Source organism: Anticarsia gemmatalis, chromosome 19, assembly GCF_050436995.1.
Source record: "Anticarsia gemmatalis isolate Benzon Research Colony breed Stoneville strain chromosome 19, ilAntGemm2 primary, whole genome shotgun sequence".
Classification (NCBI taxonomy): Eukaryota; Metazoa; Arthropoda; class Insecta; order Lepidoptera; family Erebidae; genus Anticarsia; species Anticarsia gemmatalis.
Genome location: NC_134763.1, coordinates 844,088 through 869,947, shown reverse-complemented (window position 1 = coordinate 869,947; position 25,860 = coordinate 844,088). Strand labels below are relative to the sequence as shown.

Here is a 25,860-nt window from a genome sequence, read left to right as displayed (position 1 = left end):
AAATGATTAAAGAAACAGCTTCGTAGTTGTAGGGGTAATAACTTAATTTGGTGTAGTGTTTCGAAATTTATACATTTCTATAATGAATTTGCATTTACCTAGAGATTGGCTCTCTAAAATTGCTATTTAATAACTATGCGTACTTGTTTTGAGCCGCTCAAAACAAGCACCGCTCAATTCGGGTTAGCAAAATAGCAACGAGTGGCTCAAAAGTAGCATGTAAATACCTCGTGCGGGAACCCGGACATGAGCACGGAGTTCCTGGCGAGCTCGCACATGTCACACGAGCTGAGCTTCCACACCTGCGCCGCGATGCTGTACTCCTCCATCAGCGGCTCCTGTCACCAATATTGAAGACGTCAGTAATAAATCGATAACTTTAGTGCCACGCGAGATTTTACACAGTAGAAATTAATGAAAGCAAGCCCTTAAATTTTATTTGAAAATCATTATATCTAAATACATCTAAAGTTGACGAGAGCTACTTAATTCTCGATAGTGATCTGACAGCCTAAGCATCACAAAATCCTGGCTACAGCCCTGATAAGATTGAGTGCCCTTTGAGGTGTTGAAACGCCCAGTTCAAATATGCGGTCACCCAACTATGGGATGACCGCGCCAAGGGTTGCCTAACCCATAGATCGTTTAAGGATAGTAACAATATTATCGCTAGTAGTATAATTATAACTGTCGGTAACATGCACTAATGCCAAAGATCTTCCATCCTTACCTTGGTAAAGTGGAACTGCAGCGGGTCGTCAGTACTGAGCGTGATGCACAGTCCTCGCGCCAGGAACTCGGGCAGCGGGTTGCGGTGGTAGTTCAGGAACAGAGAGTTGTTGGACAGCGGAGACATCGCGATGGAGATCTGCGCCAGGTAGTACAGGTACTGGAGGACTGGTACCTGGAGAAAAAAGTAAATAAGTATGTAAAACCTGTTACTTTGTGTTTGAGTATAAATTTTACCCTGTGATGAGAGAAGAATATAAGGCCCGAGTCCACCACCCTGGTCAAGTGTGACTAGGAGACTGTAATTTCCTCCTAAAAGAGACGATAAAAATTTTGTCACCTGTATGTTTATCATCATCATAATTGACAGCATTCCTCTTTCTATTGCAGACGACTCTTTCTGATTTTACCAGTCATCGCTGAATTATGCCATGCTCGTCTAGGTCTTCCACATAAACCAAATAAGTATTTTTTGTCTTTTGTCCTTCAATAATTCAGAGAATAGAGTCACTGATAGCCGCTTTTCAAACGATTCTTTTTACATAAAAATACTTTCCTTTAAAAAGTAGTAAAATTAAATTAATTGGTATTGCTTCACTTTTGTTTACTCCTGAAGCACAAATTGTAGCACATCACAGGTTTATATCTTACCTTCCTGAGCAGCAGACCGTGGGAGATGTTCTCAGCGAGCATGAAGCCACACACCAGGTGCTGGACCGGACCTGCCTCCCCGCAGTGAGGACGGAGCACGAACGTGTTCAGACCTTGCTCCCTGCAGACAACACATAGCATTTAGTACGAACACATTTATTCCGATGATGCGTTAATTATCTATTAGCAGCATAACAGGCTTCGTTCAAAACCTTTTATTTTTGGCAAAGAAAACTTGTTTTGTAAGAGTTGTATGGTGTCTTAAAATATTTAAAAGTGAACTTATATCTTATTTATTTCGTGATACAATTTAAAAACTGTTTTATCTAAATGCTGTAACAGTTTTCCGACCAGCTGGCAGCTTGGTCCATTGAAGTAATTACAAGTTATATATGTACAGTCAGCTCCAAAAGTAGCTGATCATACTCAATCTTTTGAAACCTTATATACTGAAGTGTGCACATTATTTCATGGAAAAAATATTTGCCATTGATTAAAATGTTTAATTCTAAATCATTCTACCTGATTTTGATCAGTTATTTATTAAAGTAACGTAATACAGAGGTATTGAAAATATGAAGGTGTTGAACTACTTTTGGAGCTGACATAAAATGAAAGTAAAGGATTTTATCAGAATAATAGCAGCCCTCAACTAATCTATAAAGTATCAAACAATACTTACTTCCTGAAGTGGTTGAGTACGGTCATGTTGGCGTACATATAGTAGAGGTAGTAGGCGTACGGAGGATTCTCCTCATCGTCCCACTCCTCAGGACTCTTGGCTTCAGCGTCCAGCATCGGGTTCTCCGGCTTGGACTCGTCGTCCACGCTGTCGAAGCCGATCACGTGCTACGAGAGAGAAAGGGAGTTATATTAGTTCTTAGTACAGCCGCGCGGATCGATCTCTGAGGTTAAGCCATGCTTGCCGAGGTTGATTTGTGGATGGGTGACCATCTTATACATATCGAGTTCCTCCGTGTTTCGGAAGGCACGTTAAATTGTGGGTCCCGGCTGTCATTTTCGAAGATCTTTGACAGTCGTTAACAGTAGTCAGAAGCTTGAAAGTCTGACAACCAGTCTTACCGAAGGGTATCGTGTTATCCCGGGTAACCGGGTTGCGGAGGTCAGATAGGCAGTCGCTCCATGTAAAACACTGATATTCAGCTGCATCCGGTGAGACTGGAAGCCGACTCCAACATAGTTTGGAAGAAAGGCTAAGCTGATATATATATAGTAGATCTCTTAGTTACTCTGGTTAATTACGTACTCAAATTATCAATATTTTTGAATTACTGACACACGGTCATCTGATTCCAAACCAACCGGTTCTTGTACTATGGAACCAGACAACTGAAAAACATACTCGTACTTTTACATTACTAATTACATAATTATATAGATAAAAACGGATTCTTAGTAGCTATTTTTAAGATTAAGGACGTCGTGACTACTAGTGTAGCAATGCACGGAAGCAATGCGGGTTTGATTCCCATTCGGAACATATGCGTAGTACGTATAAGTGTGATCCAAAAATAATAGTTTTGCTATGTTTTATATTAAAGTCAACGTGACATAAGGATCTTTTTTTCTCATCTTTTTATCAAAAAGGGAATAAATGACCCCAGAAGAGCTTTCGTTATTAATAAAAAAGGAAAAAAAATAAACCAGGGAGATAGAGAAAGTGCAATGAAAGTAAGTAGTGTTAACAAACTTACAGTTAAGAACTTGTGCAGTTCGATGTTGCTGTTGGGATCGTTGGTGACCTCGAACAGCGGCTGGAAGATGTTGCTCAGGAACTCCTGGAAGTTGTTCATTATCTTGTTCGACTTGAAGATGTCGCTGTGGACAAACATTGTTCAATTAGAATACAACTTTATATGGAAATTGGTTACATAACAATTGTTTTAACAGAATCTGATTAAAATTTTGTGAAATTTACGGGCCTAGGTTGAACTGCTTCTTTTCGATAGAAGAAATATGTCTTCAGAAGAAATTAAGAAAGATCCGTCATATTCGTCATGGCCGTCGTTCGGTCTATAAGAAAGTTTCAGCACCCGGAATCTCATTTCCTACTTAACTACATAATGCAGTTTTCTACTGACTCCCAGGGCTCTGCCCGCTAGTTATTAAGAGAAAAGAAGCTTTTTTGATTTTCGATCTCCATTCTTCTACTATCTCCAAGTAAAATTTCATTAATATTGATTCGAAAGTTCATCTTTAAAATGCGTATCAAATAGACAGACTACATAAAATCATGCCTTTTTACCACAGGAATAGGCAGAGACCAAAGAACGCCACTTGGTATGAATTTTAGTCCCTAAGCTTCCTAAAACTTCCCTAACTTCATTGTCATCCATACAATCTATCTGATGTATAACATAAGTTTGATAACTCACTATAGTCGAGGTATCTGTATGAGCCAGCGCACGTTGTCTGAGTACACGTTGTACTGTATGGCCCACTTGGCCAGCTTGGCCCACTCGCTGGGACTCTTGCCGTAGATGGACAGGCGCAACTCCGCGTTCTGGTACTTACTCTCTTCCAAGTCTGATGCTACCTCCTGCAAAGAAAATAATGTATTATAACAATTTTCTTCGATAAATTAATTAGACTTTTTGACCGCCTCCGTAGCGCGACCAATAGTGTATCTAACTGCTGGTCAGGAGGGGTTCGATTTCCGAGTCGGGTAAAGTGCTATTGGTCATCTAATTTTTATTAGATTATTTTTCAGTAGTAGCCCGGAATATAGTACCATACCCCGTGAATGGCTATAGCTGTTCTCATCTTTCTTTCTCTTGCTTTCTTTTTGAGATAATAGCTAGTCTGATTTATACATATTAACTTACATACTCAATCAATCTGGAAACTAGTAAAGCTACACTGTAAAATGTCTGAATACGCAAACTAAATGTATTAAAAGAATAATCCTTCGATAAATAGTCACCAAGTCCTCATTGCTTTACGTCCAGACCAATTCAAAGACGAATTTTGTCCCCACTTTCCAACAACAGCTTTATTTACCCTGTTCAAAAGTTTTCCAGCTACGGGAGCTCACCTTAATGATCCTGGCGAAGTACTTCCCGTTCATGTAGTTGTCAGTCTTGAGGAACACCTCCCTCAGCCTGCTCTCTCCGATCGGGTTGTACTTCGCGTTGAACTTGTCGAACCGATGGAACGTGTTGCGGTCCTACAAGAAATTATACATTTAGGTTTATTCAGATCTTTGTGACTATTGCTGCTGCCTTTGTAGTTCGTCTGAGTGACTAGTCATATGTTTTCTCATTTAAAGGTTGAGAAATTTCCACAAGGAAAAACTCGGTTCGACTTTTTGTAGTTAGTAGTTCGTAGTTTTGATTTGATAGTTTGGTTAGTTCTTTTTCTAGTTCAGGAAATGTAAATAAATAAATGCAAGTCTTGGATCATACAAGCAACAAGGTAACTGCTCCCTTGGACTGAGTGATATTGTATACAACTGCTCATTATGGGGTCTCGGGTTGGATTCCCGAGCGAGGCAAATAATATAACTTTTAAATGAAATTTATCTTGAATTGTTGATAAAAGTAGCCCTAAAGTTGGTAACGTGGCTCGTACATATCAAATTCAGGCATTAAATTTTAGGGCTAAGGCTAATTTAAGGCATTTATTCTCGGCAATATGTTCATAGCGAAACAAGGTTGTATTTTCAAACATCTTTGCTTTCAGATGTTACAGGCGTGGAAGGAAACGAGGTTGTATTTCATCTATCTACACCTTCAGGTATAACATGAAGCTATAAATAAAACTTACAGCATGAACATCCAGCATGTCCACAGTGAGGTCATAGGTGCTGAGGTTCATGGACTGGAACACGGCCTTGAGCGTCATGGGCGAGCCCTTGTGCAGCGTGACCACCTCGTCCGCGTGCGTCTTCAGCGTCTTCTTGATGAAGCGCAGCAGGTGCTTCTGGTTCATGCAGGATGCTGCGTGGATGTGCGTGTCCACCTTCCTGGGGGACGGAAGAAGAAGTCATTTGGGTGAGGTTGTTTTTAGATTTTTATTGAGTACAGGTGAGGGAGTTCTTTTTGGACTGTTAATTGAAGATTATGCATTGTGTGTTACTCACTAGACTATACAAACAAATAATAAACTGTAACATATACTATTTATATACATAAAATCACGCCTTCTTCCCTTAGGGGTAGGCAGAGACTAGAAAACGCCACTTGCTACGATCCTTACAAACTTCCCTTGCCTCATTCACATCCATACATGTTGTCATACAGGACCGCCGGTTACTAGTACTACGCATCTGACCTTTTTCAAGACATCATACATTATCTGTATATTGCCTAAGCCCCTTATAACAAACTTTTTAGATATAGATCTTTACAAAAAATTTCGCCAGAATCATGTACCCCACTTTCGAAGATCTTACCAGAAACTTCTATAGGTAGGTATAGCAACTACCAAGTACCGCTACCCTATTAATACACTTAATAACCTAACACAAACGAACAAGTGAACCAGTTTTATATTTACCTGATGTTATAGAAGTCCCTGTGAGGGACTGCCTTCTGCGAGGCGAGCTCTCTCAGCTCGTTCAGTAGCACGTGCAGCTGGAACTTGGACGACAGGTACGACAGACGACGGTAGCAGAACGACTTACTGTAACAATACAAATATAGCCGTAATTACCTGGTCTTTTCCGAAAGAAAAAACAAATTGCCACCTCGGACCTTATGTTGTAAAGATATCTAAATCTTGTGTTTTTATTGAAGTTTATTTATTTATTATAAGTTCACTGTCAGTCAGTAATTTCAGGCACTTTGTTGGGCAAAGGATTAAAGCTTTTGAATGTACTTATTTTCGTATTTGGTATTACTGAAAAAATATTTTTCTAAATTCCCACACTGTTTTTATTTAACGTAAGTAGAATCAAAGAAAGGCATTATTTAGAAAAGACTTATTTTTTCACGAATTCGTCATTCAGTGAACAGGGTAATTTTTCGACTTGGTCTAAATGTGACTTACCTCGGTTTCCGAGTACATTTGGCGGTAGTTTATCTATTCAATAGCGTTATTTATATGAATTTAAATGCTATATTATAGGTAATATACTTCTTCTTCTTCTTCTTCTTCTTCTTCTTCTTAGCGTGTCGATGGCAAACAAATTATAATATTAATTTAAAATAGTATATAACTCTTTCTGTCTTGTCATACACTATAATAATAATAATATACTGGGCAAGAGTTTCCTAACAAATTCCCGTACCATACTCCTGAATAATTTAATTTATACTCACAGTGGTCCATCAGCAATCATATTGCACATAGTAGCCTTATCCTGTATGTACTGCTGCAGGTTGATGTACTCGTAGGGCAGACGCGTCTCCTTGCCGTCCTCGCCCTTCTTGTACAAGTTGAACACCCCGCTCTCAGACTTGATGGTGTAGCCCTTCGCGGCGGGGTAGGGACACTCCCACGGGTCCTTGCCCGCGCGGAATGGCGGGTGGACTATGTGGTCTGGTGATAAAGGACATTATATGAGAATGCTGTTCAAATAATACGTAAAATGTATGTAGGAAGCCCAGTCTATGCATACAGCGGTAATTTTGGTATAGCAAAGAAGTGTGTCTTTCAACATTCTAACAAAATAGTAATAATTAGCAAATCGATGGATGCATTAATGACTTGACAATGCAGACAGTATGCTAGCATATGATGCTACGCAAGAGCAGTTCTCAAGATATTAGGTCGGGGAAAAAGTCTTTTCGCATTATAGTAAGTATGTATGAGCTTGTAATATAATCTCTTTGACTTCAAGAATCACAAATGAGTGTTCGGTTCATTAGTCACGGTTCATTAGGTTTCTTTCAGTGAGCTCGTGAGGTACCCAAATATCGAGCTTTCTGTACAGAGAAAAGATTTGATTACAAGTTCATGTACATACTATAATGCGAAAAGACTTTTTCCCCACCTAATATTTATCGATAGATTTACTGTCTGCAGAGATATTTACTTTTCATATCTAATGATTTACACGATTTGGCAAAATGTACCCTTATGTTACTTAAGTGTTGAAGAACTAATAAAAGATTATGATTTTGACTGAAGATAAAATAAGAAAATACTATACTAAATACCGTTGAAAGGCCTTTATAGCCACAAAACTATGTCTTATGGCAGTGGTTCCCACCAGTGTCAAGTCAATGTGTGGTCCGGGAATCATTTCAAAATTTGAAATTTTTAGGATGATTACATTTTATTTTTAAATATGCTTACATAGTGGTCCCTGCTAATGAGAAAAATATAAAAAGTGGTCTGTCTAAGAAAAGGTTGGGAACCCCTGTCTTAAGGTGTGCTTACCACCCCCTCGTGGGTCTGCACCTTGTCGTGGTGAGGGGGCTTAGTAGCAGTAGCGAAGCCAAGACAGGCCCGAAGGGACCGTCTAGTTCTGGTGCCATAAGGCTCAGAACAAGGTCCCTTCATACCGTGCGGTGGTGCGCGAGCTCCACTGCGCGAGAGAGGAAGGAAAACCTCCATAAAAAACCAAACCAAACCGCAAACCTGGCTCAACTTTTGGGTCAGGATCGGGGGTCGCTTGTCGGAGGTCGGGGAGACAGCGATCGCGAGGAAGAAAACCTCTATAAAAAATCACTGTGCGTGTCCCTCTGCTTGCAGAGGACACAGATGTGGGACGGGTGATCCGTCGGTGGGAGGGCGGGCTCTCCCGGTTTCGGTATCGTCTCCGGGTGGGCAGACTTCAGTCACCGCCCTCAAACTCGTTATCCCAGCGGAGGTGTCGTGGTCACGTCTCGCGGCCAATGCTGGGACCGAGGGCCTTGCCTTAACTGGCCGGGCCAAGAGGACTTAACCTCAATAAAAAATTTAGTTTGTAAGATCCGGTGAAACCTGCCCGACCTCACCGTGTAATAGGGTTACCCAGGTACAGGGGGCTCTGCCTGGGTGGACGGTTTACTTCCCCCATACTCGTGGGATTCAAATGGAATTGTCAACTAAAAACAAAAACGAAGAAATCAGTGGGAGGGGCGAGAAGCCCAACTATGAGAAGATCGGGGGCAAAAAGCCCGGCAGTCTCGACTGCGCAGTTGTGGAGGGTCGTCACACGCCCAGTATTGCGCGACCCTCGTCGGTTGTCGGAGGAGGGGGTCCCAGGCCCCTTTCTCCTGTCATGGTGCTGGAGCGGCTCCCCTTCCATCTTGGGAGCCCCAGCGTGACGAGGATGAGACGAGATGCTCAGGAGTCCAGTGTCGATTCAGACACTGGCTCCGATATGAGCCTTGTTTTTGACGGCACTCATCCGTCAGTGAGTGGTCGCCTATGGCGAAAGAGACGCCCGCGCCCCGAGTCCGAGGAGTCGGATGGGGCGCGAAAGAAGAAGAAGGCGCAGAGCAAGCGGGGGTCGGAGGCTGACCCCGAAGACAAATCCGCCGTCCAACTGGCGGACACGATCCTGACCAATTTGGAGGCAGTCGTGGAGGTTGCCGACAAGTCCGGCAACCTAAAAGGGACGTTTGTGAAGTCCCTCAAAGACGCTGCCAGAAACATAAAACTGGCGGCGTCCGAATTGAGCCGAAGGTCCGCGTCTGAAGAAAACCTGGCCCTCCAGGCCCAGAACAGCCGGTTAAAGGCGGAGGTCGACCATCTTCACAAAGAAGTGGCGGCGCTTAAGGCCGTGGTGGAGAATATCAGCACAACCACCACCGGCGCCCAGCCCGTTACCACTGGGCAGGCGCCTCCGTCCATCGAACGCGCCATCGCCGACCTCCGCCTCATGGTGGACGCCCGATTCGGGGCTATAGAGGCTCGGCTTCCGCCGGAGCCTCGCATTCGTCCGCCCCTAGCGGCGGACAAGAAAGCGGTAGGGGCACCTCCTGTGCCCGCCGCTAGAGCGGCGAAGGCGGCGGCACCCACTCCCGCCGCTAGGAAAAACAAGACGGCAGCGCCATCTGCGCCGGCGATTGAGCCCGCCACCGTGCCGACACCAGTAGCTCCCTCGGCCAAAAACGGAAAGCGGGGCAAAAAGTCTCAGCCATCTTATAGCGCTGTTGCGGCCATGCCGACCAAAACATTGCCCGCTAACCCGACGGCTGCCGATGAGTGGCAGCTCGTCGGCAAGAACGGAAAGGCGGTAAAGGCGCCCAAAGAGAAGGCGCCGAAGACCGCGAAGAAGAAGGCGTCGAAGCTCCGGACTCCGAAATCGGCTGCAGTCGTCATAACACTGCAGCCGGAGGCGGCGAAAAATGGCGCAACATACAAAGACGTCATTGGGGACGCAAAGGCTAAAATTAACCTGGCCGACTTGGGCATTGGCCCCAACGACGTCAGGTTCAGGGTTGCTGCCACGGGGGCTCGGATGTTCGAGCTCCCAGGAGCGTCCGGAGCCGAAAAAGCGGATGCCTTCGCCTCCAAACTTCGCGAGGTCCTCGAGGAGAACATCGTCCGCGTGTCCAGGCCCACAAAAACCGCCGAATTACGGATCACGGGCCTGGACGACTCTGCCTCTCCGGAGGAGATAAAAGCTGCTCTCTCCAGGGTCGGCGAGTGCCCAGCGGACTCCGTCCGGCTGGGTCAGATTCGTCTCGGCCCTCATGGCGGAGGATCTATCTGGGCCTGCTGCCCAGTTGCGGCGGCCAAAAAACTCGTCGATGGCCGCCGTCTCTTGATCGGATGGGTGTCGGCGCGGGTGGAGCTTCTCCCACCGCGCGAGCGCCGTTGTTATCGGTGCCTCGAAGGAGGCCATGTCTGTGCGCGGTGCACGTCAGAGGTTGACCGAAGCGGCACGTGCTTCCGGTGCGGCAAGCCGGGCCACATTGCCCAGTCGTGCTCGGAAGCACCGAACTGTGCCGTTTGCGCCGCGGCAGGCAAGCCGGCGGCGCATATAGTTGGGAGCAAAACCTGCGGCCCACCAAAGGGTCAGAGGACGAAAAGCCAGGAGGAAAACCCCAAAAAGGGTAAGAAGAAGAAGAAGACGACTGCGAAGAAGGCCAAGGCCGCTTCGCAGGCATCAGACCGGCCCGCGGCTTCCAACGCCGCTGATGTGTCGGCAGACGTGGTGGAGATGGAGACCCAACATTAATGGCTCTCCATCTCCTCCAAACAAACTTGAACCACTGTGCCAGGGCCCAGGATCTTTTCTCCCAAAGCCTGGCACAGTGGTCCATAAAGTTAGCAGTGGCAGCAGAGCCGTACTTTGTTCCGCCCAGGGATGACTGGGCGGGTGATTTGGACGGCTTAGTAGCCATAGTCTCCCCGGCCGCTGTCGGAGTTCCGCCCCTCGTACCCACAGCGAGGGGCCATGGTTATGTGGCGGTCACATGGGGAGACATAGTCGTCGTCGGCATCTACTTCTCGCCAAACCGGAGCCTGGCCGAATTCGAGGCGTTTCTTGCGCGGATCGGCACCGTGGTCGGCCGTGATAGGTCTCGCCCCGCCTTGGTCCTCGGGGACTTCAATGCCAAATCCACGGCTTGGGGTTCCCCGTCTACGGACGCGCGGGGCGAGGAAGTGGAAGATTGGTTGGCGGCCACGGGTCTTGTTGTCCTGAACCGGGGTGCTGTGCACACGTGCGTGCGCTGGCGGGGTGGGTCCATAGTCGACCTCACATTCGCCAGCCCCGCACTTGCGTCTCGTGTCCAGTCCTGGAGGGTCCTCGAGGGGGTTGAGACACTATCTGACCACAAGTACATTAGGTTCAGCATCTCCCCGGTCACCTCGAGGGCCTTGCATACCCAGGAAACCCCGGTTGAAGTAGGACCGCGCTGGTCCCTGAAGCGCCTCGATAAAGATTTATTTATAGAAGCCTCCATCGTTGACGCCTGGACTTCGCAGGCGTCGGGAGAACAGCCCACCAACGTGGAGGCGGAAGCGGACAGGCTCCGGGCAGACATGACCCGCGTCTGTGATGTAGCGATGCCCCGCGTCCGGTTCTGTAACGGACGGCGGAAGGTTTATTGGTGGTCGGCGGAAATCGCGCAAATGCGCCAAAATTGTACAGCGGCTCGCCGCCGCTACCAGCGCTTCCGCAGGAGGCATCGCCGACCCCCAGACGCGGAGTCACAAGAGGCGGAGCTGTACGAGAGGTACAGAGCGGCGAAGAAGGCCCTGTCAACTGAAATCGGCAGGGCCAAAACCGCCGCCTGGGGCACTCTCCTGGAGACGTTAAACATTGATCCATGGGGGCGCCCATATCGTTGGGTCAGGGGCAAACTTCGCCCATGGGCCCCCCCGCTAACCCAGAGTCTCCAGCCCCAGGTGGTCGAGAACGTGGTGTCCGCTCTGTTTCCTTCCAGGGCGGCACACATCCCGCCGCCAATGGCTCCGCCGGGCGAGACGCCGACGACGACGATAGAGGAGGAGGAGGAAATTCCCCCGGTGACCCGGGTAGACCTGAGGGTGGCGGTGCAACGCCTCGCGGCAAAGAACACCGCCCCAGGGCCCGACGGCATTCCTGGCCGAGCGTGGGTCCTGGCTCGCGAGGCCCTCGAGCCCCGACTGTTAGGGCTCTTTAACGCGTGCATAGAAAGGGGCGAGTTCCCGGCGCTCTGGAAGACCGGGAAGCTCGTCCTGTTGAAGAAGGAGGGGCGCCCCGCGGACTCGCCGTCCGCGTACCGGCCCATTGTGTTGCTAGACGAGGTGGGCAAGCTCTTCGAGCGCATACTTGCAGACCGCCTCGTCACGCACCTAAGTTGTGTAGGGCCGGACCTAGCGGACCAACAATTCGGGTTCCGCAAAGGGCGCTCCACGATTGACGCGATCGCGCGCGTTAGGGCCCTGGCGGAGGACGCAGTAGCCCAGGCAGAGGTCGTCTTGGCGGTGTCACTCGACATCGCCAACGCCTTCAACACCCTCCCCTGGAACAGCATACGAGTGGCACTCGAATATCACCGAGTGTCACCCTACCTCCGCCGTATCATCGGGGCTTATTTGGAGGAAAGATCGATTATCTACCCGGGTCAAAATGGCTGGTCACGCCAAGTGGTGTGTTGTGGGGTTCCACAGGGGTCGGTTCTAGGCCCTCTCCTGTGGAACATTGGTTATAATTACGTTCTGCGCGGTGCGCTCCCGCCGGGCGTCGGTATATTCTGCTATGCCGACGACACACTGGTTACAGCCCGGGGGAAGACGCACCGCGACGCGGAGGTGCTGGCCACAGCTGGGGTCGCACAGGTCGTCGCTCGCATCCGGCGGCTGGGTCTGGAGGTGGCACTTGAAAAGTCGGAGGCCCTATTTTTCCATGGGCCCCGACGCCGCCCGCCTCCAGGATCCAGCATCATCGTAGGCGGAGTCCACATCGGCATTGCATCGTCGATGAAGTACCTTGGTCTAACTCTCGACGGCCGATGGGACTTCACAGCCCATTTCAGTCGGCTGGCCCCCAGACTCGTAGGTGCGGCGGGCGCTCTTTCACGCCTGCTGCCGAACCTCGGGGGGCCAAACAACACCTGTCGACGGCTGTACGCCGGGATCGTGCGGTCAATGGCCCTATATGGCTCACCCATTTGGGCCAATGCCCTGTCGGCCAAAAACATCGCCGCGCTGCGACGTCCGCAGCGCGTGATGGCCGTCAGGGCCGTGAGAGGCTACCGCACGATCTCATTCGAAGCGGCGTGCCTACTGGCCGGAACGCCGCCGTGGGACCTGGACGCGAAGGCCCTCGCGTCACTCTATACATGGCGCGAGGAGGCCAAAGGCGGAGGATCACTGCCAGCGCCTCAAGAAGTGGAGGCGCGGAGAGCAGAGCTCCGCCAAGATGTCCTGGCGGCGTGGAAGCGGCGACTGGAGGACCCCAGCGCCGGCCTCGTTACCATCGAGGCCGTGCGGCCGGCGGTCACGGAGTGGCTGGAGAGAGGGCACGGCGCGCTCACTTATCGGCTGACGCAGGTCTTGACCGGACACGGTTGTTTCGGCAAGTACCTGTGTCGCATAGGCCGTGAGCAGACGCCCAGGTGCCACCATTGTGGTGACTGCCCCGATACGGCGCTGCATACGCTGGCACACTGCCAGGCGTGGTCGTCGCAGCGCCGTCAATTGACCGGGGTAGTCGGGAGCGACCTCTCGCTCTCGGCCGTGGTTCTGTCCATGGTCGGGAGCGAGGCAGCGTGGTCGGCCGTCGCCTCGTTCTGCGAGGAAGTTATATCCGCAAAAGAGGCGGCGGAACGGGAGCGGGAAATCAACGCTCCCCTCCCTTCCCGCGCAAGACGCACTGGGCGTCGTAGGCGCCGGGATGATCTCCGGCCCCCGTGACGCGGACCTGTGGGCGGCGGAGGCGGAACGCTCCGTCGCCTGGACAGGGAACAGGTCCGAGAGGTGGGGAGTGCGCTGTGTGTTCCTGGCACACCCCCTTGAAGTGGAGAGCTAGGGGGGGGCAATCCTCGTGCCTGCCCCCGCTCGAAGTAGGGCCCGCATACAAAGCGAGCCGTCACCGGCTGGGACGCGGAGTATCCGATCGGAGGTACCGCGTCCTGGCCACGTTATGGTGACCGCAGAAGGAACACCGTCAGGTTTTTAGTCGGTATGCCCAAGTCAGCCGGAACGCCTTGCCGGCGGGAGAGCCCGACAGACCCCCGCTTTCCTCCCTGGGGCGGGACATGCAGTAATGCATTTTCCTGACGAAAAAAAAAAAAAAAAAAATAAAAAAAAAAAAAAGGTGTGCTTACCAGCAATGTGTCGTGTGTGCTTGTGGCTGGGCGTGTGCTGCGGCGCGTCGGCGTCCATGCTGCGCACGAAACGCGCCGTGATGGGCGCGTAGGCCTGCTGCGACATCTCCATGTAGCGCTTGCGCATCTCCAGCGCCTGCACCAGGTACGAGGATGCTTGCTGGAGGTCTTCTAGTGGCACCTGTAGGAGAGAATTTACTTTAAATACACATGTCGCTACGAAAATGTCATAATTTGGTGGTATTATCTTGATTGAGAAGCGTTAATCCCCTCAGACGGTACTATTGACTATGTAGAGTTTGACATTTAAAATGAACAGCGAAAATACTTTTTATGGCGCCTGTTAACGGCGCTGAAAAGACTCTCATAAAAAAAATCTCGAAAGCTAGTCGTTATTAATCGATAGCGGAAAAGAATCGCGCTGTTGCAATAGTCAAACATTATTCGATACCTATTAATAATTGTGTCTACAAAAATAATGTTTAAAGTATATTTTTAATATTCTTTTTAGTATAATTCTACTTACACCAGAAGTATCCTCCCCGCTGATAGCGACTCTCTGAAAGTGCGGTAGCACTAGGTCAGGTTCGTCATCGTCCGGGATTCGAAGCCGCGCCCCCTCCTCGAACACTGCGTTCGCGCCGGCCTCGCTCCCACCGAATGATCGCACTGACTGACCGCATTCTGCAGCCCTGTAGACAAAAATAAAACAATGAAAAATAAACCTCCAATTAAAAAAAAAAAACTGTTTGTTGGTATTTTTTTTCTTTTTTAGATAAAGCTGCAAGTTTTCATTTGTTTTAAACTATTTTTTGAGCTTTGGTAAATATAAACATATTTATTTTACAAGTTTGAGAAACTCAGCAATAGCTGATAATTTATTCTCTCTTAGAAAAGCTTAATTATTGTTGCAGCAAAAGAATAGCACAGCATCGTACTGTTTAGATATCAATCAAAAAAATATTTATTTTTATTCAGGCTACTGCCCATTAGTACCCATAGATATGGTCCATGGTATCATAAACCGAAAAATGAAAGAACTACGGTACCTAGCGATATTGCCAAATAATGATAAGAAACAGCTCACCCAATAACCGATACTATCAACATAGATAACAATCATTTCGCAATAAATTCCGTTTAATATCCGCATATCAAACACTCATCAACAAAACTTCAAGTACTACCCATCAGATACCACAATATGACATTAATCAAGCGTATTTAATGAACTGACCAGCCATTGTTCTGCCCACCCCCTCTCGCAAATATTACCACAGTAATTAACGTTTAGGCTATTGTGGCTAATTACTTTTCGGAATGATCGTTAGGGAGTGTTTACATTGGAAACATAGCTTTGTAAAGAGCAAATTGACCTAATTTGAAACTGAAGAGGTCGTAACTCGTTGCTGTCAAATTTTGAGGCCGTATATTTGAGCAAATTCCGATTAAAAAAGTGCTCACAACCAAATCTAGGTAAGCTTTTTTTACCACTCACTTTTGGACGTTTTATAGATCCATAGCCGTTAGTAAGTCGTTATACTCGGACATTAGGTTCATCACTTATTTTTGTAGCTAAAGTTGGCAAAAGTAAAGGAGGAAATAACTTGTAGAAGTAGGTACTGGTTTCATAAGTTTAATTTTTTGGTTAAATGCGTGTTCGCGTTAATTCCCGTATTCTATTATACATTAAACATGCAACGCGAGAGTTTAAAAGTTATGTTTGAACGACTGGCTTCCAAAAGGGACATTAAAATTTTTAGTGGACAGACCACATAGCCGAATATTTCGCTGCGTGTTATATCCCAACTGTTAATTAGGTATAGAAGTAGGTACTTATCTGTTCTGCTATATGTGCCTATGCCTCACAATACGCATTAAGTCATCTATGGAACTTAAACCTGGATGTAAACTAGTCCCAAAAATTAAGGGATATAAAAAAAGAATCCAAATTTTTGGGTGATTTTCAACAAGCTGTAACTCCGAGGAAAATGGTCGTACAGAAAAAATAAAAAAAACAAATTGTAGCTTCAAGTGTCTAATTTTTAGATATGACCATGAAATTTTTTTGTCACGGCCAGGTCTGGAGAAATCCAACGACAACTACCAAAAAAAAATTTTTCAAAATTTTTTCCCTCCTAAAAAAAAGTCCACGGGCTTCAAAAATTTTTTTTTGATTCTTTCGTTCTAAATTTCTTTTAGAAAATTTAATCCTCTTTAATTTGCCGTATTCAAAAAGCCTGTACGACGATTTGCCACGGAGTTATCGTCAATCAAAGCAAAAAAGTTATTTTTGACTTTGATATTCAATAACTCCGGAAATAATGATCGTACAGGAAATCAAAGGAGGGTTTTGAAAACTGCACAATATTCTCTATAAGAAAATGTAAACATCTTCTAAGAAAAAATTTTTTTTTGAATTGAAACCTCGGACTGAAAAAAAGACAAAAATTCGCGAAATTAAGGATATTTGGATAACTTGGTATAACTTTGGATAAAATCGATGAACGAAGAATATAATCGGTAATTTTTCAACCTCAAAGTGTCCCCTAATATCCCTCAAAAATTCAAAGCGCTGCGATTTTTTTTTCATTGTGCCCCGAAGCTTCAAATTCTTTGTTGTTGCAAAAATCACCATTGTGAGCAATTTTGTGATTTTTATTCATTTTTTTAATAAACATTTTTTTTTCTCTCTAAAATCTTTATTTTTTCGATTAAAAATCAAATCGCGTGCCTATGCTCACTCCACGACATCGTCGAGCCCGATTGGCTTATGCGCATGACCATCACGATTGGGGTCGTAGACAGTGGACCAGTGTCTTATGGACTGACGAATCTCGATTTTGACTTCATGGCAGCGATAGACGATCTCTCGTTTTGCGATTTGCTTTTTAATCGAAAAAATAAAGATATTAGAGAGAAAAAAAAATGTTTATTAAAAAAATGAATAAAAATCACAAAATTGCTCACAAAGGTGATTTTTGCAACAACAAAGAATTTGAAGCTTCGGGGCACAATGAAAAAAAAATCGCAGCGCTTTGAATTTTTGAGGGATATTAGGGGACACTTTGAGGTTGAAAAATTACCGATTATATTCTTCGTTCATCGATTTTATCCAAAGTTATACCAAGTTATCCAAATATCCTTAATTTCGCGAATTTTTGTCTTTTTTTCAGTCCGAGGTTTCAATTCAAAAAAAAATTTTTTCTTAGAAGATGTTTACATTTTCTTATAGAGAATATTGTGCAGTTTTCAAAACCCTCCTTTGATTTCCTGTACGATCATTATTTCCGGAGTTATTGAATATCAAAGTCAAAAATAACTTTTTTGCTTTGATTGACGATAACTCCGTGGCAAATCGTCGTACAGGCTTTTTGAATACGGCAAATTAAAGAGGATTAAATTTTCTAAAAGAAATTTAGAACGAAAGAATCAAAAAAAAATTTTTGAAGCCCGTGGACCTTTTTTTAGGAGGGAAAAATTTTTGAAAAATTTTTTTTTGGTAGTTTTCGTTGGATTCCTCCAGACCTGGCCGTGACAAAAAATTTTCATGGTCATATCTAAAAATTAGACACTTGAAGCTACAATTTGTTTTTTTTATTTTTTCTGTACGACCATTTTCCTCGGAGTTACAGCTTGTTGAAAATCACCCAAAAATTTGGATTCTTTTTTTATATCCCTTAATTTTTGGGACTAGTGTATATGAATGTATGTTACATACCCGGTGTCAGTAAGCACACAAGTGTAAACGCGTCTCGTCTGCCACTCGGCCTAATTAGCAAGCACTTGATGTCGGGAATTACGTTAAAATTCCACCTTCTTCTACGTTACGTTGTTTATTTTATTAGCAGCCAGTTTTGTGTTAGCCGACATTAATATGAAACAAAAACCATTACTAGATTGCTCATTTACCGATTGGTTTATTAAAGACCTAGGTTACGATGTGTACTGAATTCTATCAAGTGATTTGCGAAACGTGAAAAAGGTTTCGCTTTGCCTTGTCATTATTTAACATGGTTTAATAAATCGCATGGCAAAAGATTGGCGTTCTTTAGCTATTAACTATTATTATAATTACAACATATTGAAGACGAGTAGTTAAGGCATTTGCCTCTGACAAATGTTTGAGAGTGCTTTAAACAGCTTTTAAAGGAATGCAAAGTCCTCAATCCGCATTAAGTTTCAACAGCATGAAGCCTCCCTACCTCACTGATTTCAGAATGAAACCCTTGGCCAGTGCCAGAACATCAAGGAATTAAAATCCAGGTAAAATCCACGTTGGCGTTAATACCTGCATGATAATAGACTGTCTGTCTGTTACGAAAGTTTAAAAGTTATTATTATAACTTGCACACTATTAGTGCTTCCATACGTAAGTGTTCTGTACCTCCCACACAATGCAGGTTTAGTAAAATGTCAGCCACGTGTAGCGCAGTTATCACAACACCTGAGGCGAGAGGAAGTCGTAGGAGACTACACAAATAACTACGCGAGTGATATTTGACGCCGGACATTGAGACTAAATGTTTATAAGTCAGTTTAACTGCTGATTATGTGGTAATTAAATAAGTAGTCGTATAAAATAGTGTTTTATGGTAGGTGTTCATTTCTATAGTCGAACCATTTGGCAGCCTTGTTTGCGGCTTACAAGATTTGCGGCTGGCAGAGGTTTAAAAACTATGGAATATTGAGCATTTGTTACCCGCAGGATTATACAATTGACGGTGATTTATCTAATACGGCAACTTTTGGTTAATAGATCGAACATGCTAAGACTTTCAACTAAGTTGTCAGACTACAGCGTGGGTCATGTCTTCTTAGGGAAGTATAAGAAAAACTTAAAATTATGTTAGTTAGTTCAGGATAAACTGTTAAGCTTGATATGAGAAAGAGAGAGAGGGAGAGAGAGAAAACTTGTAGAGATTTTATGAAACAAAAAGGTAAAAATATTTTGGTTTTAAACTAATACAAGACTACCTACTATATAGGTACTTAGGGAAAGAATGTGTGACTTTTAACAAAAGAAGAATCGCAGAGGAAATCGATCTGAACTCAACGACTGACTGAACTAACTGAAAAGAAGACCGCAGGGATCACTACTCTCGATAATTAGGCCTCGGAACTAAAGAACAAAAATCTGAGTTCATGTGTATACTTTTTACCTTTGAACATCAAAGCAATTAAAACTTATAGCTCTCCTAAACACTTCAAAACCTCCAAAACTAAATCCTGGATCCACCAATGTTGGTAAGCATAACAAAAAGATTTCGTCAAGTGCATGAACGTGTTCGATAACAATATAATCATATCAGAACCATCTCAAACATACCCTAAGATCTAAAACCCTTTTAATCCTACGAATATACCTCTAATAAATGCGGAGGTTAGTAAGGATGGATGTAGCTATGTTTTTTACTTTTCCACGAAAAAACTACTGAACGGATTTAAAAGAAAAATTAATACACATTACACAAATAGTTTATACCCTAAATTAACACATAGGATACTGTTTACTACAGAAAATATTTCACGCGGATGAAGTCACGGGCGGGAGCCAATTAAATTTAACCAAACATAGTATTAATACTATAATATAATATGTAGGTTCTTCTTTCTTTTTCTTTTTTTTTTTTTTTTTTTTTTTTTTTTTTTTTTTTTTTTTTTTTTTTTTTTATTTTAGACAACTCCCGCACTAAGAATTGCTCTTGTGTCGCGGGGACTTTTACAAACATACAAACAACGGACACAAAGCACAACCAGACCCGAAACAATTATTTGTGGATCGCACAAATAATTGTCCCGTGTGGGAATCGAACCCACGACCTCCCGTTGCAGTGGTATCGGCGTGGCGACCTAAACCACTGCGCCACAGAGGCAGTCAAAGGTATTATCCGTACATTTCTGAGAGGAGCAAGTATTTGTGTGCAACACAAATTGTGAAGTGAACAATATTATTCTCGTAACGAGCTTGTTAGTAGTTCAGTTATTAATTCGATACGCTTGGTATTTTATATATGTTTGTGGGTTTTGCTACACAGAGCTCATAGTAGACGAATGGACTCGTAAGGTACCTAGAATTCAGAAGATAGGTCTAATTCCTATTCTTCCTCTTCTTAGTGGTCAACGTAGTGTCAAAATAGTTCAAGCCGCCCGAAGGCAACTTAATTTCGTATTAATTATTAGATATTACTTATTAAGAAGTATTTTTTCAAAAAATGCAGTTGTCAGATATAATTTTTTACCACGTAAGATTAAACCATGAGGCTTTTCCCGAGACATAATTCTTCATTAGATTAGTATAGTTCCTGTAGTCACTAGAGCATTTTTTAGGCAAAATATCCGATTTTATGATCTGTCAAAATTTCAGACATATGTAGGTACACACATCAATCATTTTGCAATATCTATCCCAAAAAAAACATACCTTCTACCAAAATAATAGCAATAAAAAACAAAAATTACCATGAATTCCTTGTGGAAGTCCACTTTTGGCACTCAACTTTGCTTCCGAACATTTTAAAATCAACTGTCACATTCACATTTCCCGCCGAAAATATTAAAAAGAAAAAAGAAGCACAGGCACACACTATCCAGCCAGTACCGAGTGACACGCGATCAGAATTGCAATCGACTAACAAGTGACGCGCGCCATCCCTCGCAGTAAGGGTTAGTGTTGTACCAAGGTTAATCCAATTACTAGCCACTAATAATACAGTCTTAGTTTAGCTTCAGTTACGTAGACGAAGAATGTCGATTGAAAATTCATTTGCCGAAATGTGACGGCAAAAACTCTTACTGATTGTCGCGATTTAAATGCTTAGGTTTTTAGTTAGTTTTAGCTGTTAGTAATCGTACTTAGAAAGTTATACCTTTATCTTCAATTACAGAAATACTGTCGTCTATAACATCTAACTTCAGTACCTTAAACAAACCCTACGGCTAGCGGCTTAGGACAAATCTCAGGTTTGATTCTTGAGTCAGACGTTCTCAATTGCTACTGAATTTTAGTAATTTATTTATTTAATACCAGGTGATTATTTATTTATACGATCTATGCCTACCCCTATGAAAAAAGGCGTGTTTTTATGTATGTATGTATAAAGCTTTTCTATCTTACACGCTCTACATGTAAAACAATTCAATTCAGCAGACCTACGTCAGCAGGATTAAATCATCAGTGTAGCGAGATGCAACGCAAGACATTGAATCGATACATTTATAACAAGTATATTATTGGCGCAGGATAGCTCGTAAAGCTGTTTAACAAGGCGCGGTTATTGCTTGCAGACAATACGATATTGCTATTGAATTAATTGTCTATTCAATTGCAGTTAGCACTCGTAACTGACGGTCCTGTATGATAAGATGTATGGATGAGAATGAGGCAAAGGAAGTTCGTAAGGATCGTACCAAGTGGCGTGTTTTAGTGTACCTACCCCTATGGGAAAAGGGTGTGATTTAATGTTTTTTTGTATGAATTGTACTCCCTCTACATATTCGTCTATCAATCCACAACACAACCCAACTGAGGTGACCTAGAGCGATTTAAGTGAGTTTTTCACCAGTACTGAGTTTTTTACACAATGAGCTTGCTAAGGTTGATATCTGAATGGGTGACTATATTTTACATACTGATATCATGCGTGTTTCGGAAGACACGATGAATTGTTGGTGCCGGCTGTCATTTCCAAAGATCTTTGACAGTCGTTGTAGGAAGCTTGAAAGTCTGCCAATGGGTCTTACCATGGGATACCGTGTTATTACCCAAGGAATTGGGTTGTGGATGTCCGATAGACAGTCGCTCTGAGTAAAATAATGGCATTCAGCTGCATCCGGTGAGACTGGAAGCCGTCTCCAACATAATTGGAAGAAAGGCTAGACTGATGATGAACTATTAATATTATGATTCCGGACTGCAAAACCGAAAAATTTTTCATAATTTTCATACGACCCCAAAAGTAAGCAAAATATTAGACACATATAAGACGTACATAATATAACACGTTAGAATACATTATGAAAGGAAGTCCATATTTCTTTCAACATGTACTTCCATGGCCTCTTGGGGCAGGTTGTAAAGATGACCTCTCATACAAAACGCGGGTGACCTGCGCCCGACATAGCGACATCTCGTTAAACGGCTACAGGTGGTGTCCTGACCCGTGTCCAATTAACCATACGACCAAATAGCACTTAATCTATGCAAATAAAAATGGATCACTAATTATATGTACGCGCATAACTTTTGAGCAACTAGATTAAGTTGGATAATTATTGTGTAACTGCCGGGACAAGGTTTGCATGGGATTGATAGGGTCAAATTTTCCTTACGAATTCGGGCCAGTCCGCTAGTTTGAAACAAATATCTATGTAATTTTTTAAGTTATGTTCAGACCAGAGAAATGTAGATATAGTAGAGAGCCGTGATAGCAAGATTCACGGCTGGCGGGGGTATACAAGATTCAGAATATAAAACATCGTATCGCTCCGTAGGCCGTAAATATTAAATCAATTATTAATAAAATTGCCCAAAAGTAAATGGGTGATAGCATTAAATCTTTACAGACCTCTTACTTCCTTTCCGTTGCAGTCCGAAAATTGAGAACTACTTTACAGTATGACTAATTTGTACCATACAAAAACTACCCGTTCTGCTCATATTGTAACCAGCAATTGTTGGCAAAGGTCACACGTGCTACACTCGCTCTGGTTCAAGGCTCCTCAAATAGGATTATCACTCGTTTGTGCCAATAATATACCTATTTATCGCTTATCTTTTGAGGGTATATGTATGTCGAGTGTGCGAATTAAAAAGATTGTTATTAGTTTGATGGAAAACAACTGGTTAAAAATAGAGCTGTCAAACTTTTATGTACCTCTTAGTAGGTTAATTTAGTTATATATTTTGCCAGTTTCATGACAATTTAAATCTATATGTCAGTGAAAAAGATAAAGTGCAGAAAGCCTACGTGACAAGCTAATATAGTGTTTTTATCTAAGCATCTAAATGTTAAATAATAAGCTGCCGGAAATTTGCTTAATTGCCCAAAAGCGTAGCAGCTGAAAAATTGGTGCCGAAAGGTAAAATCCCCATGTCCATTAATTAGGAATGCGATCTGCATTTCTAATCTCTCTCTTCCTGGCTATTCGTCCCATATGGTTGTGGATAGAGACGTAAATATCTTAATGAAGGTGATTATTGTTTCCAAATTAACAGTTTAAACTAATCACAGAATCACTATACAATATTTCAGGTTTAAATCTAGCTCGGCCGTAGTTTCTAGACCTCGAGGGATTGGAGCTTTCATGTAATAGACTTAATGCGTTACTGACCTCGGATGTAAACGGAGTATTATATTCAAATATGTACCACCTCACTTAAAGGGCTAATCACTTATGTGGTGTGCCTTTGGTGCTTCCTATTTCGATACCTACATATAAATTAACTAGCTGACCCGCGCAACTTCACTTGCGTCACATAAGAGAGAATGGGTGAAATTTTCCCCCATTTTTGTAACATTTTTTACCGGTACTCTGCTGCTCTTAGTCTTAGCGTGATGATATATAGCCTATAGCCTTCCTCGATAAATGGGCTATCTGACAATGAATAATTTTTCAAATCGGACCATTAGTTCCTGAGATTAGCGCGTTCGAACAAACAAAGAAAGGGCGTGTTTTAAGCGGGTGGTTAAAGCTAGTTTTCTAATTTTCTAATAGTTCGTTAATAACCTGTATAAACTAGTCTATTTTCGGCATCGGCTATTTAGTAATAGTTTGGTACACAGTATTGTTTGTTTTAACACAATGTATGAGTTTCACAATGGCGTCCACGAGGTGAATAGCTTTAAAATAGAACTTCCTCAATTGTGATGTTTTTGACCTCCGCTAACAAAGCATTTAAAAAACAATCGTGTATTGATTCTATAGAGAGAAATACGAATACTGCTAAGTTCATAGGACTGTTCGCCGCAGTTGGAAATGTTGAAAGATTGGGAAAAATATCTATTAATAAAGAGCTACTTTCTTGGTTTGAACTCCCTAAGAAAAACAAGAAGTAGATAAAATTTAAAAATTCTGGTTGTGTTGAAAGGTCTATTAATTGAGGAAGGCATATTAGGTTAAAGAACATCACGCTATTGCTAATAGGAGTGATCTGAGCTGATTTACTATAAGTAGTTGTTCCAGTTTTAATTCTGTTAATTGTGACTTAACCTTTAACAAATTATTTCTAAATAATTTTGATAATTTAAATTGTACTCATAGTCATTAAATGAAGGCTTTTTATAATAAATTTATTAATATAGTATAAATCATGGTATAAATAACCTCCAAAATTAAAGGGATCTTCCCAACGGGTCATCAATATGTACGCTACTAAAACTGCCTCATTTAGCGTAAGTTTTAATCTCCGTTGTACAACTAAGATAGTTAATAATTACTTTACATGCACTTGGTATTCCACTAACTTTTAAGCTTCCACTTGGGAAGCCTTAAATATGCAGCGGACGTAAATGTGCTTTCGATAACTTTACAGTCGACTGAGTTATAAGTACTTATTGATATATTAATAGTATACCTTCTCATAGTATTTTATGGTCAATTGTTTGACACCTAAAATTATTTTACATGTTAATTTCTATCTAATGACTAATAGAAACCTAAGAGTGAGAGGTCATTCAATTGGAAAAGCAGTTTTGTTTCACGGAAGTAAAAAATATTCCGGAAAGTCGCCACTCTAGAGGGAAAGCTAAGTTTTATGATGATACCTATGAAACATCAACTCGGTAACCGTCTATAGAAAGCCTAGATGGAGGTAGTCGAAAAATCTCTTGCCTTATCGAGCTAACGAAAGAGCTACATGTTTGCTTTGCATCTGACTTTAGTTTTGCAACCCTTTCAGAGTTGAGTCTGATTAAAAAAAATGCTACACAATTCTTCTGCAAAAACTACACGAATTTATTTGACGTCAATGTTCTGGTTTGAGGCTCAATTATCTTACGCATAACTACTAAATCCACTTATAATAAATCCGCCAATATTTCTTTAAGATCTTTTTGTACTTGGTACAGACCTGATGTTTGCATGTTTGTAAAAGTCTCCGCGACATAAGAGCAATTCTTAGTGCGGGAGTTGTCTTTTAAAAAGAGAAAAGAGAAGAGTTAGAAGCTACTTACTTGACATTCAGCTGTCTCTGTATGAGCAGCTTCTTCTCGATCTGTTCTATGGGGAACTGCGGCACTTCGTACGGCGCCGACAGCTCATTGGGCAGCTCTCGAGGCGCCTCCGCACCTACTGCGCTGGTCGGACTCTCGCTCCCTGCAAGGAAAATGGAGTTTCATCAGCTGATACTCAATGCTCAAAGAAGGTACGCTACGTAGGTCTTAATAGCTAAGGTACACCGTGGTTAAGATGGTTGCCACGCCATTATCGGCGTTCTAGGCGTCAGAGATTCAATTCTCATCACAAACAAAAAAGTGGGCTGTAAAAGGTCCAGTAGGTATTTTATGTTTTAACATCCCTGGCGAAAAATAGACTGTGACCACCAGTCAGAAATATTTATAAGTACATAATCGAATACCAACCCTATTTCGAATAGTAGCTTATAGTTGGAATATTGAAAAAAATCTAATTGCAGAGAACATGGTGTGTCGTTATTTTTTCGATATATTCTACGTTTGTTTTTTCACCGTAGCCTGTAACAACGATCCAATTACTAAGCCAGGCATTCGATTCAAACTTTCAATAGCGTCCTATTTCCATTTCAAGCCTTCAATTCTGCTGGTTTTTATAACATCACGCCTGTTATACCCGAAGTTACAGA

General features: G+C 43.3%; 1 protein-coding gene across 9 annotated transcripts in view; it reads right to left on the bottom strand.

Moving 5' to 3' along the window:
* The window catches only part of LOC142981212 (AMP deaminase 2-like), a 72,677-nt gene that overhangs the window by 6,922 nt on the left and 39,895 nt on the right, over positions 1-25,860 (bottom strand). For 8 of the 9 annotated variants that reach the window (XM_076126950.1, XM_076126943.1, XM_076126951.1 and 5 more), the window contains 13 exons: positions 25,214-25,355; positions 14,566-14,731; positions 14,040-14,220; positions 6,663-6,882; positions 5,899-6,024; positions 5,167-5,365; positions 4,436-4,567; positions 3,777-3,940; positions 3,096-3,219; positions 2,063-2,229; positions 1,381-1,501; positions 731-904; positions 228-338 (listed from right to left, as the gene is read on the bottom strand). In XM_076126950.1, coding sequence (XP_075983065.1) covers positions 228-338; positions 731-904; positions 1,381-1,501; positions 2,063-2,229; positions 3,096-3,219; positions 3,777-3,940; positions 4,436-4,567; positions 5,167-5,365; positions 5,899-6,024; positions 6,663-6,882; positions 14,040-14,220; positions 14,566-14,731; positions 25,214-25,355 — 2,027 coding nt within the window. Of the gene's footprint in view, positions 1-227; positions 339-730; positions 905-1,380; positions 1,502-2,062; positions 2,230-3,095; positions 3,220-3,776; positions 3,941-4,435; positions 4,568-5,166; positions 5,366-5,898; positions 6,025-6,662; positions 6,883-14,039; positions 14,221-14,565; positions 14,732-20,501; positions 20,679-25,213; positions 25,356-25,860 lie in introns of those variants that run through there. The other variant, XM_076126952.1, reaches the window with a different exon arrangement.